This window comes from Chiloscyllium plagiosum, chromosome 51, assembly GCF_004010195.1.
Source record: "Chiloscyllium plagiosum isolate BGI_BamShark_2017 chromosome 51, ASM401019v2, whole genome shotgun sequence".
Taxonomy (NCBI): Eukaryota; Metazoa; Chordata; class Chondrichthyes; order Orectolobiformes; family Hemiscylliidae; genus Chiloscyllium; species Chiloscyllium plagiosum.
This window is the reverse complement of record NC_057760.1, coordinates 4,047,507-4,060,557: the sequence shown is the minus strand read 5'-3', so window position 1 is coordinate 4,060,557 and position 13,051 is coordinate 4,047,507. Positions and strand designations below refer to the sequence as shown.

At 42.9% G+C, this 13,051-nt stretch overlaps 1 protein-coding gene across 4 annotated transcripts in view; it reads left to right on the top strand.

Moving 5' to 3' along the window:
* Positions 1-13,051, top strand: part of chtopa (chromatin target of PRMT1a) — a 51,312-nt gene that overhangs the window by 26,818 nt on the left and 11,443 nt on the right. For 3 of the 4 annotated variants that reach the window (XM_043684056.1, XM_043684058.1, XM_043684059.1), the window contains 2 exons: positions 7,791-7,956; positions 9,444-9,566. In XM_043684056.1, the coding sequence (XP_043539991.1) occupies positions 7,791-7,956; positions 9,444-9,566 (289 nt within the window). The remainder of the gene's footprint in view (positions 1-7,790; positions 7,957-9,443; positions 9,567-13,051) is intronic. The other variant, XM_043684057.1, reaches the window with a different exon arrangement.

The following is a 13,051-nucleotide window of genomic DNA, read 5'->3' as shown; positions in this document are numbered from 1 at the left end:
ATAAGAATTCTCAAATTTTGCTTTGCCCTTATATCCGTAATATTGATTAGTCCAGTTCTGTTTGGTTAGAATATTGAGAGTAAATGTGAGGTTATACACTTGGACAGAAAGTATTGAACTGAATATTTAAATGAAGACAGGCTATGGGAAGATAAAACACGGTGATGGGGGAAGGTCCTTGTGAGTGAATCACAAATAAAAAGCATCTTAGTTAGAACATAGGAGGAAGCCATTCAGCCCATCAAATCCCCTCTGCAATTTAATATTGGACCGAAGGATCTGTTTCCATGCTGTATATATCTATGACTCTGTGACTACCATGGTTACTTTCCTCTCTGCCTCAACTCTACTTTCTTCATAACACTTCAGCCCTATACTAATTGAAAAATCCATCCTCTCTTTACATGTACTCAGTGTCCTGGCATCCACTGTATTCTCCTCATCTTTGTTTTCAATTTGCCATCCTTTATCCTAAAACTATGACCTGATTCTAGAATTCACCACAAAGAGAAACATTATCTCTAAGTCTATTTTGTCAATCCCCTTTAGCATGTTACGTAGCTCAATTCAGCAAGTAATGGGGAAGGCAATACAATGTTGGCCTTTACTTCAATGGGAATGCAATATGAAAATGGGGGAGAAAATAAAAACAAACTTGCAGACGCTGGAAATCAGTTTGCTGGAAAAATCAACAGGTCTGGCAGCATCTGTGGAGAGACATCAGTTAATGTTTCAGTCCTGTGAACCTTCTTCAAAGCATATTAAAAATAAGGAGGCTTTGCTAAAATATACAGGGCATTGGTAAAACGACTCAACAAAAACCCGAAAGGACTGAGGATGCTGTAATTCAAATTGGTGGAACATCTCAGCAGATCTGGTGACATCTGGAGAGAAATCAGATAGCGTTTTGGGTCCAGTGATCCTTCAGAACTTGTTCATAATTCCTTATCTAAGCAATTGAGTCATTCAGAGAAGGTTCACAAGGCTGATATGAGGTCTGGAGGGAATGTTATACGAAGAGGTTGAGTAGAGAGGCCCTATTCTTATTGGAGTTTAGAAGAATGAGTGAATTTATTGACGGTAATTGTGGAAAATTTGTTTCCTGTGTGGGAGAGTCTAAGACTGCATGGCATGATTTCACAATAAGGGGTCTCACATTTAAGAGACAAATGAGGGGGAATTTCTTGTGTTGTGAATGTTAACATCGCCAGAGAGATGTTGAGGCTGGACCATTCAGGATATTCACATTAAGATAGACTGACTTTTAATCAGTAAGGAAATAGAGGGTTTATGGGGAAAAAGCAGAAAAATAGAGTTGAGGATCATCAGATCAGCCATGATTTCATGGAATGGTGGAGCAGACTTAAAGGGCTGAATGACCTATTTCACCTTCTAGTGTTATACAAGTCTTAGGACATCGAACGATACAGTGCAGAACAGGCTGTCCAGCCCTCAACTAATCTAAGCCCATCACCCTAGACTATCCCATCATCCATATGCTTATCCAAGGACTGTTTAATTGTCCCTAATGTGGCTGAGTTAACTACATTGGCAGGCAGGCTATCCTACACCCTTACCTCTGAGTGAAGAACCTGCTTCTAACATCTGTCTTAAATCTATCACCCCTCAATTTGCAGCTGTGCCCCCTTGTACAAGCTGACGTCATCATCCTAGGAATAAGACTTTTACTGTCTTCCCTATCTAATCCTCTGATCATCTTGCATGTCTATTAAGTTGCGTCTTAGCCGCCTTCTCTCCAGTGAGAACACACCCAAGTCCCTCAGCCTTTCCTCATCGGACCTTTGCTTCAGACCAGGCAACATCCTGGTAAATCTCCTCTGCACCTTTTTCCAATGCTCCCGCATCCTTCCTGTAATGGGGCGAACAGAACTACGCATAATATTCCAAGTGTGGCCGCATTAGCATTTTGTACAGTTGCAGCATGACATCATGGCTCCGGAACTCAATCCCTCTACCAATAAAACGTAATACACTGTATGCTGCCTTAACAGCACTATCAACCTGAGTGGCAACTTTCAGGGATCTATGTACATTGACACCAAGATCCCTCTGCACATCCACACAACCAAGAATCTTTCCATTGACCCAGTATTCTGCTTCCTGTTATTCTTCCCAAATGAATCACCTCACATTTATCTGCATTAAATCCATTTGCCACCTTTCAGCCCAGTTCTGCAGTTTATCCAAGTCCCCCTGCAACATTCTTCCACACTGTCAACCACTCCACCGACTGTGGTTCCATCTGCAAACTTACTAACCCATCCACATATGCCTGTGTTCAAGTCGTTTATAAAAATGACAAATAGCAATGATCCCAAAACAGATCCTTGTGGCACACCACTAGTAACTGGACTCCAGGCTGAATATTTTCCATCAACCTCAGCTCATTGCCTCCTTACAGAAAGCCAGTTTCTAATCCAAACTGCTAAATCACCTTCAATCCCAAGCTTCTGCATTTTCTCCAATAGCCTATCATGCGGAACCTTATCAAAGGTTTTGCTGAAGTCCATGTACACCACGTCAACTGCCCTACCCTTATCCACATGCTTGGTCACCTTCTCAAAAAACTCATGTTTGTGAGACCAAAAAAGCGAAAATGTTGGAAATTCTCAGCAAGTCTTGTAGCATCTGTAAGGAGAGAAAAGAGCTGAAGTTTAGAGTCTAAACTTTGACCCTTTGTCAAAGCTTAAAAAAAGGAGAAATAGGGAGGTATTTATACGAGGCTGAGAGAAGGTGAGTCATGGCTCCAGAAGCAAAGGTAGCAATAAAGAGGTGACAATGATAGTGCATAGAGAGATTATAGGGAGATTAGGGGCTGTGAATGACCAAGGCTGAAGCCAGTGCTATGTGACAAAATATGTGGGGGATGGGGGTGATGGGTGAAGCAGAGACAAAATGGAAAACGGGAGAAGGGTAGCAAAGGGGGAAGAGAGGAAAAAGGTGATGAGAGAGTGGGGAGCGAGAGAAAGAGACCATCAAGAAATAAGAGGTACAGAACAGTGAAAGAAATATATGTTAAAAAAAATTAAATAAAATTACGGAGCAGAATGAAAACAGAGGGGTCGAGATGGGATAATCATCTGAAGTTGTTGAATTCAATGTTGAGACTGGCAAACTGTAACGTGCCTAGTCGGAAGATGAGATGCTGTTCCTCCAGTTTGCGTTGAGCTTCACTGAAACATTGCAGCTCCTAATCTCCCTATAATCCCTCTATGCACTCATTGTCACCTCTTTATTGCTACCTTTGCTTCTGGAGCCATGACTCACCTTCTCTCAGTCTAGTATACTTACCTCCCTATTTCTCCTTAAGCTTTGACAAAGGGTCAGTTAGACTTGAAACGTCAGCTCTTTTCTCTCCTTACAGATGCTGCTAGACTTGCTGAAATTTTCCAACGTTTTCTCTTTTTTTTTGGTTTCAGATTCCAGCAGCTGCAATAATTTGCTTTTATCCATGTTTGTGAGACACTTGACAAATCCATGTTGACTATTTCCAATCAAATTGTTGCTTGCTAGATGATAAATCCTATCTCTTCTAATCCTTTCCGAAACTTTTTCTACAACAGACATAAGGCTCACTAGTCTATAATTACTTGGGTTATCTCTACTGCCCTTGAACAAGGGCACAACATTTTCAATTTTCTGGTACTAAACCTGATCAATCAACCAAAGATTGATCAAAGCCATCTTTGATCAATGATGACTCCAAGATCAAAGCCTAAGGCTCGGCCATCTCCTTCCTAGCTTCCCAGAGAATTCTCGGAAAAATCCCATCTGGCCCAAGGGACTTATCTACTTGCACATCTTCTAGAATTGATAACACCTCCTTACTAACCTCCAGCCCTTTAATAGACTTTATCTCAGTCTTCTCTTCTACAATATTCTCCTTTCCTTCAGTAAAAACAGATGAGAAATCTTTGTTTAGCATCTTTCTGATCTCCACAGGGTCCACACATAACTTCCCACTTCTGTCTTTGAGAGGCCATATTCCCTACCCTAGTCATCCTTTTATTCCTCACATATCTATAGAAAGTTTTAGGGTTCTCCTTTATTCTACCTCCTTTATTCCTACATCATCTTTTATAAATTAATGGCGAAAAGATTTCTTGAATTGCTGTAAGTAGGCTTTGTGTTATGAGATTTTGACCCAGTATCACTGAAGGAATGGCACTATATTTTCATGTCGGGATGGTGGTTGAACTTGCAGGTGGTGGTGCTCCCTTATATCTGCTGACCTTGTCGTTGCAGTCATGAGTTTCAAACCAGTCTTGTTCTCCAAGAATCAAATCTGTTTGTAATATTTGTAAGTGATTTGGGTGAAAATGTAGATGGTCTGGTTTGGAAGTTTGCAGGTGACATGAAAATTAGTCAAATGATGAAAAGTGAGGAAAATTATCCAAGGATGCAGCACAATATAGAGCACGATATAATTTAAGGAGGAGAATTTGATGGATGGTGAGTTGAGGCTATGTTGATGTTTTTTTAAAAAAAAAAGTGGTTGGTTATTCTGAAAAGCATTAAGGCAGACAAGTCCCTAGGACATGATGGGATCTATCTCTGAATACTGAGGGAGGAATTGTAATCTTCGTAACGTGTTTAACCACAGAGGACAGAGAATGGGCAATATTGTTCCTTTGTTGAAGAAAGGTAACAAGGATAATCCAGGAAATTACAAGTCATTGAGCTGGGTCAGTGGGTAAGGAAATTATTAGAGAAAATTCTTGAGGACAGGATTTACTTGCATTGGGAAAGTATGTACTTCGAGGTGGGCAGCATAGCTTTATATTGGGAACATCCTGTCTCACAAACTTCATTTAGTTTTTGGAGGAAGTGACAAAAATGATTGAAGACAAGCAGCTGGATCGGGTTGCCTATGTGGACTTTAGCAAGACCTTTTGACAAAGTCTTTTCATAGCATGCTGATATAGAAGGTGAATTAACATGACATCCAGTGAGCTTTAAGATGGCTACTGAACCGGCTTGGTCATAGAAGACAGAGTAATGGTGGAAAGATGCTTTTCTGACTGGAGATCTGTGACCAGTGCTGGGACCCCTGCTGTTTGTAATATATATCAATGATTCTGAGAAGAATGTATGTGTTATGATTGGTAAGTTTGTGATGAACAAAGATTTGGGTGAGTTGCAGATAGAGGATTGCCAGAGGATACAGCAGATATAGATAGGTTGGAGACGTGGGTAGAAAAATGTCAAGTGAAATTTAATCTGGGCAAATGCAAGGCAATGCATTTTGGAAGTTCTAATGCAGGAGGGAAGTATAGAAGAAATGGCAGAACCGTTAGAACCATTATCATAGAGGGATCTGGGCATACAGGTCCACAGTTGCCTGGAAGCAAAAATGGAAGTGCATAACATTGTCAAGTAAGTGTATGGCATCCTTGCTTTCATTGGTTTGGGCATGAGAGTATAAAAATTAGCAAGTCACATTGCACCTATAAAGATCTTAGACGATGTTTGGAATACTGCATGCAGTTCTGGTCGCCACACTACCAGAACAATGTGGAGGCTTTGGCGAAAGTACAGACAAGGTTTGGAGTGTATTAGCTATGAAGAAAGATTGGACAAACTTGGCTAGTTTTGACTTAAATGTTGGAGGCTGAAAAACGACTTGTTAGAAGTTTACAAAATTGAGAGGCATGGTTAGTCAGTTTTTTTCCCAGGGTTGAAAAAGGGTTGGGGGGTGGTTTTAAAGGAGAGGTGAAAAGTAAATTCTTTCTACAAGTGAGTAAGTGCCTCAAATGTGCTGCATTTGGAGGTAATAGAAGTCGATACGTTAGCGGAGTTTTGAGAGGGATCTCTACAGATACATGAACAGGCAGGGGTTAGAGGGATATGGACCACATAGAGACAGGCTTTTTGTTTAGAAAGGCATCATGTCAATGCAGGCGAGGTGGGCCAAAGGGCCTTTTCCTGTGCTGTACAATTCTTTGTTCTTTGGTTCCAGAGATGAGGAGTTTCAATTATGAAGACAGTTGAGAGGAGGAACACTGTTTTTCCATGTAGAAAAAAAGCTCAGGAAATCTGATAAAAGTATTCAAAATCGTGTGGGTCTTCATAGATTAGGTAGAGTCATAGAGATGTACAGCATGGAAACAGACCCTTCGGTACAACATGTCCACGCCGACCAGATATCCCAACCCAATCTAGTCCCACCTGCCAGCACCCGGCCCATATCCCTCCCAACCATTCCTATTCATATACCCATCCAAATACCTCTTAAATGTTGCAATTGTACCAGCCTCCACCACATCCTCTGGCAGCTCATTCCATACACGTACCACCCTCTGCGTGAAAAAGTTGCCCCTTAGGTCTCTTTTATATCTTTCCCCTCTCACCCTAAACCTATGCCCTCTTGTTCTGGACTCCCCGATCCCGGGGAAAAGACTTTGTCTATTTATCCTACCTATGCCCCTCATAATTTTGTATACCTCTATAAGGTCACCCCTCAGCTGCCGACGCTCCAGGGAAAACAGCCCCATCCTGTTCAGCCTCTCCCTATAGCTCAAATCCTCCAACCCTGGCAAGATCCTTGTAAATCTTTTCTGAGCCCTTTCAAGTTGCACAACATCTTTCCAATAGGAAGGAGACCAGAATTGCATGCAATATTCCAACAATGACCTAACCAAAGTCCTGTACAACCGCAACATGACCTCCCCACTCATGTACTCAATACTCTGACCAATAAAGGAAAGCATACCAAACACCACCTTCACTATCCTATCTACCTTCAACTCCACTTTCAAGGAGCTATGAACCTGCACTCCAAGGTTTCTTTGTTCAGCAACACTCCCTAGGACCTTACCATTAAGTGTATAAGTCTTGCTAAGATTTGCTTTCTCAAAATGCAGCACCTCGCATTTATCTGAATTAAACTCCATCTGCTACTTCTCAGCCCATTGGCCCATCTGGTCCAGATCCTGTTGTAATCTGAGGTAACCTTCTTCGCTGTCCACCTCCAATTTGGTGTCATCTGCAAACTTACTGTATCTCTTATGCTCGCATCCAAATCATTTATGTAAATGAAAAAAAAGTAGAGGATCCCGCACTGATCCTTGTGGCACTCCACTGGTCACAGGCCTCCAGTTTGAAAAGCAACCCTCCACCACCACCCTCTGTCTTCTACCTTTGAGCCAGTTCTGTATCCAAATGTCTAGTTCTCCCTGTATTCCCTTTATAAAGAAAAGGCTTTATTTTATCATGTGATGAAGGGCTTCTAAGGACAAAAGTTTCAACAGGGTGGGTCTATTTCTATTGAAATGCACAAAAACGAGAGATGTTCTTGAAACAATATGCCGAGGGAAGTTGGCAGCACTGTGTCTGAGAGGAAGTTCTCTTTATAGAAAAACAAGAAATTGGAGATGCTGTTTAAGCATAAGTTTACCTTTAACTTTGAGGTGAGAGCAATTTTTTTTTTCATGGTCATTTGTGTGGAATTGCCTTCCCCTGAAAGTGGTGGAGGCTGGGTCTTTATCTAATGCAGTCTTGAATACATTTAGTCTTTGATAGATGAAGTTAAGGCTAATGGACTGTAGGCTGTTAGGTGGATTTGAGACCAGAGCCATTAAGCCCTGATCTTATTGAATGGTGGCATATACTCAGAAGGGCTGAATGGCTTACTCCTGCTTCTGTGTTCATGTTGCTTATGAATGTGAAACTGCGTTTATCAGCATACTCTACAAAGTACAGAACACAATTGTGTCGATCTTGAATTATATCTGTATTTGAAAAGTTAATTTTGTGACTTTATGGCCCAGAAGAGTCTGAAACAGCGTCTAGGTAAGAGCAACATCCAAGCACGATTGGGGCGACCAGTGGGAACTTTGGCCCGAGGACCAATTATTGGCCGGGGATCACCAAGAGGAGGCGTGCGTCTTGGCCGTGGTGGACGCGGAGGTGCGAGAGGAGGGCTTCCTCTTCGAGGTAGGTAATATTCTGGTCGTCAAGAGGTCACTGCAGTACATTGAGTTGGATATAAGTGGTTGCTGATGTAATCCATGATGGAGTTGCGGACCCATTGCCTCTGAAATCAGTTGGTGCGACTGAACCCAAGTTAATTAGGGTCAAGGTAGACTGTTGCCCTGATTTTACTGCATTGAAAACTACCTGATGAACTGAAATGTTTGGGACATGTTGAGAACATGCGAGGTAACTTATAGTACTGGTCTACCTTTCTGCAAGCAGACTTCAGGGACTAAGGTAGGAAATTGCAAAACAAGACTTCAAAGGTTATGATCTCCTTGTTTCCACACAGTAGTGACTACAAGACTAGAAGGATTGAGCGATGAAGCAAGAGGGAGGGCTTTAGATTCTTTAGGCATTAGCTCTGTTTCTGAGCATGTTGGGAACTGTGAAAGTTGGACAGGTTATATCTGCACTGGAGTGGGATTAGTATCTTTGCAGGATGGTTTGCTGATATTATTGAGGTGGATTTAAACTAGATTGGGAGGGAAATGGAATCCTGTCAATTAATTCAGAGGAAAGAGAAGCTGATGTAGAATTAGAAGTTAAACTACAACTGAGCGAGTCTAGAAGGCTGAGAAAACATACACTTGATAAGGAAAAAAGAAGTTTAATGAGGCCAAGTGAAATATATTAATTTAAAGAGTCAGAAATAAGCAAGATGGGCTGAAGGTTCAAGCATATTGTGTTTCAAGAAGTATGCAGGAGTATAATACAGCTATGTTGGAGTATGACTGCAACTTGCAGGTGACCGGTTTGACAACTGAATATTGCTGGTTACAGCATGCAGACAGGGTAGATTTTGCAAGGGTTGGGGTTTGGCAAAGAGTCTCAATATTGCTCCGAATCAGTGAAGGTGGTTGATATCTTGGAAGGATCATCAAATGAGGTCATGTTGATCTCATAGGCAAGCAGACCGTCAAATGTCTACTTTAGGCTGCCAAACTATTATGGAGAGATGAAGGATTAGATTTGTAAATTACAGAGAGGCATAAAATAAGGGATTTCAACTACTACAGTATCAGCTAGGATAGTTTTAGTGCACAAAAGGGAAAGGTTGAACGAACAAATCTAGATCTCCTGGAATGACAGAAGTTGAAATGAAGAAGAAAAAGTATGATTATGACAGGTGTCAGGCAGAAAATATAATTGAAAACCAAGAGGAATACACAAGAATCAGGAGGTGATAAAACATCATATAGATCCAAAGAGGAATTGTGAGACAAGACTGTCGACCAACATAGCCTGGGGTCCCAAAGTATCTATGTAGACATAGAAACAGAGAGGTAAAGAGGAGAGGGCCAGTTTTAAATTTAAGGGGATTTGCATATGGAGATGGGGGCATGGCTGCAATATTAAATTAATGTTTTACATCTGTCTTTACCAAGAAGTTAGCGGCTTCATAATTATAATTGCCTTATTCTTTCTGTATTTTGTTATGGCCTTAGGTCAGGGTCCAAACCGAGGACGTGGTGGAGTTCCACGATTAGGATTAAAACGTGGTGGAATGAGAGGTCGAGGAGGCCTGGGCCGAGGAGGTCCACCTGGACGAGGAGGTATCAGTGGCAGAGGTTAGTGCGAGTCCTGATGAAATGGATATGTCACTGTCAACCTTATTAAATGTTTGCCTTTGATTTCAATAATGACTGAACACAACTCATCAGGGACAGTTATAAAATAGTGGGTAATCATGGATAAGTACTGGCTTGAGAATTGGAGGAAAATCTCAAAACGTTCAATTCAGCACACTAATAAAGTCTCAGCATGGAAATGGGCCCTTTGGTCCAACTCTTTCATGGCAACCAAGTTTGCCAAAGTAAACTGGTCCCATCTTCCTGCATTTGGCCGAGTTCCCTCTAAACCTTTCCTATCCAGATGACTTTTAAATGTTATAACTGTATCTGAAGCTGCCACTTCCTTGGCAGTTCATTGCCCGTTTGAATCACCTTTGTGCAAAGTCTTTTTTTAAATCTTGCTCCTCTTGCCTTAAAAAAAAAAAGCCCTCTAATTTTGAACTCCTCTATCCTAGAGAAAACGCTGTTGCTATTCACCTTATTAGACCATAAGACATAGGAGTGGAAGTAAGGCCATTCGGCCCATCGAGTCCACTCTGCCATTCAATCATGGCTGATGCGCATTTCAGCTCCACTTACCAGCGTTCTCCCCGTAGCCCTTAGATTCTTTATGTCTAGAGGAATTATCAATCTCGGCCTTGAAGACATTTAGCGTCCCGGCTTCCACTGCACTCCGTGGCAATGAATTCCACAGGCCCACCACTCTCTGGCTGAAGAAATGTCTCCGCATTTCTGTTCTGAAATGACCCCCTCTAATTCTAAGGCTGTGTCCACGGGTCCTAGTCTCCTCGTCTAACAGAAACAATTTCCTAGCATCCACCTTTTCCAAGCCATGTATTATTTTGTACGTCTCTATTAAGTCTCCCCTTAATCTTCTAAACTCCAACGAATACAATCCCAGTATCCTCAGCCGTTCCTCATATGTTAGACCTGTCATTCCAGGGATCATCCGTGTGAATCTCCGCTGGACACGTTCCAGTGCCAGTATGTCCTTCCTGAGGTGTGGGGACCAAAACTGGACACAGTACTCCAAATGGGGCCTAACCAGAGCTTTATAAAGTCTTAGTAGTACATCTCTGCTTTTATAAATACCCGTCATGATTTTATAAACCTGTATAAAGTCACTCCTCAATCTCCTATGCTGCAGTGAAAAAAGTCCCAGCTAGGCAGTATGGTTTTGTGCAGGGAAGGTCATGACTTACAAACCTAATAGAATTCTTTGAAGAGGTGACAAAGTTGATTGACGAGGGAAGGGGTGTACATGTCACACACGTGGACTTTAGTAAGGCGTTTGATAAGGTTCCCCGCGGTGAGTTGATGAAAAAGGTGAAATAGCATGGGGGCCAGGGTGTTCCAGCTAGATAGATAGAAAAGTGGTTGGGAAACAGGAGACAGAGGGTAATAGTGAAAGGGAGCTTCTCAAAATGGAGACCTGTGACCAGTGGTGGTCCACAGGGATCCGTGCTAGGACCACTGTTGTTTGTGATATACATAAATGATTTGGAGGAAGGTGTAGGTTGCCTTATTAGCAAGTTTGTGGATGACACTAAGATTGGTGGAGTAGCAGATAGTGAAGAGGACTGTCAGAATACAGCAGAATATTGATAGATTGGAGAGATGGGCAAAGAAATGGCAATTGAGGGTTTGGTTAAGAAAAAGAAGGAAGCATATATCAGGTATAGACAGGATAGATTGAGTGAATCCTTAGAGTATAAAGAAAGTAGGAGTATACTTAAGAGGGAAATCGGGAGGGCAAAATGGGGACATGAGAGAGCTTTGGCAAATAGAATTAAGGAGAATCCAAAGGGTTTTTACAAATATATTAAGGACAAAAGGGTAACTAGGGAGACAATAGGGCACCTCAAAGATTAGCAAGGCGGACTTTGTGTGGAGCCACAGAAAATGGGGGGAATACTAAATGAATATTTTGCATCAGTTTCTACTGTGAAAAAGTATATGGAAGATGCAAACTGTGGGGAAATAGATGGTGACATCTTGCAAAATGTCCAGGTTACAGAGGAGGGAGTGCTGGATGTCTCAAAACAGTTAAAAGTGGATAAATCCCCAGGACCTGACCAGGTGTACCCGACAACTCTGTGGGGAGCTAGAGAAGTGATTGCTGGGCCTCTTGCTGAGATATTTGTATCGTCGATAATCACAGATGAGGTGCCAGAAGACTGAAGGTTGGCAAACGTGGTGCCACTGTTTAAGAAGGGCGGTAAGGACAAACCTGGGAACTATAGACCAGTGAGCCTGACCTCGGTGGTGGGCAGGTTGTCGGAGGAAATCCTGAGGGACAGGATGTAGATGTATTTGGAAAGGCAAGGACTGATTCGGGATAGTCAACATGGCTTTGTGCATGGGAAATCATGTCTCACAGACTTGATTGAGTTTTTTGAAGAAGTAATAAAGAAGATTGATGAGGGCAGAGCAGTAGATGTGATCTAGATGGAAGGCCTTCGACAAGGTTCACCATGGAAGACTGCTTAGCAAGGTTAGATCTCATGGAATACAGGGAGAACTAGCCATTTGGATACAGAACTGACTCAAAGGTAGAAGACATGAGGGATGCCATGGTCATCCCTGCTGATTACACTTGCAGGAAGTGCACCCATCTCCAGCTCCTCCAAGATCGTGTTAGGGAACTGGAGCTGGCGTTGGATGAACTTAGGATCATTTGGGAGGCAGAGGGGGTCATAGATCGGAGTTTTAGGGAAGTAGTAACTCCAAAGATTGCAGACAGATGGGTGACAGTGAGGCGGACTGGGAGGAAGCAGCCAGTGCAGGGACCCCCTGCAGCCCTTCCCCTCAAGAACAAGTATACCGTTTTGGATACTTGTAGGGGGGGACGGGACTTACCAGGGGTAAGCAATGGGGTTCAGGCCTCTGGCACGGAGACTGTCCCCGTTGCTCAGAAGGGAAGGGTGGAGAAGAGCAGAGCAATAGTTATTGGGGACTCGATAGTTCGGGGCACAGATAGGCGGTTCTATGGGGGCGAGAGAGACTCACGTTTGGCATGTTGCCTCCCAGGTGCAAGGATGCGTGACGTCGCTGATCGTGTTTTCCGAGTCCTTAAGGGGGAGGGGGAGCAGCCCGAAGTCGTGGTCCACATTGGCACCAACGACATAGGTAGGAGGAGGGCTGAGGATGTTAGGGAGCTAGGTTGGAAGCTCAGAGTTAGAACAAAGAGTTGTTGTCTCTGGTTTGTTACCGGTGCCACGTGATAGAGAGTCGAGGAATAGGGAGAGAGAACAGTTAAATGCGTGGCTACAGGGATGGTGCAGGAGGGAGGGATTCCGGTATCTGGATAACTGGGATTCTTTCTGGGGAAGGTGGGACCTCTATAAACAGGATGGCCTATACCCGAACCTGAGGGGCGCCAGTATCCTTGGGGGGAGGTTTGCTAGTGCTCTTGGGGAGGGGGATTTAAACTAACTCTGCAGGGGCATGGGAACCCAGACTGTAGCTTTAGGGTGCAAGAC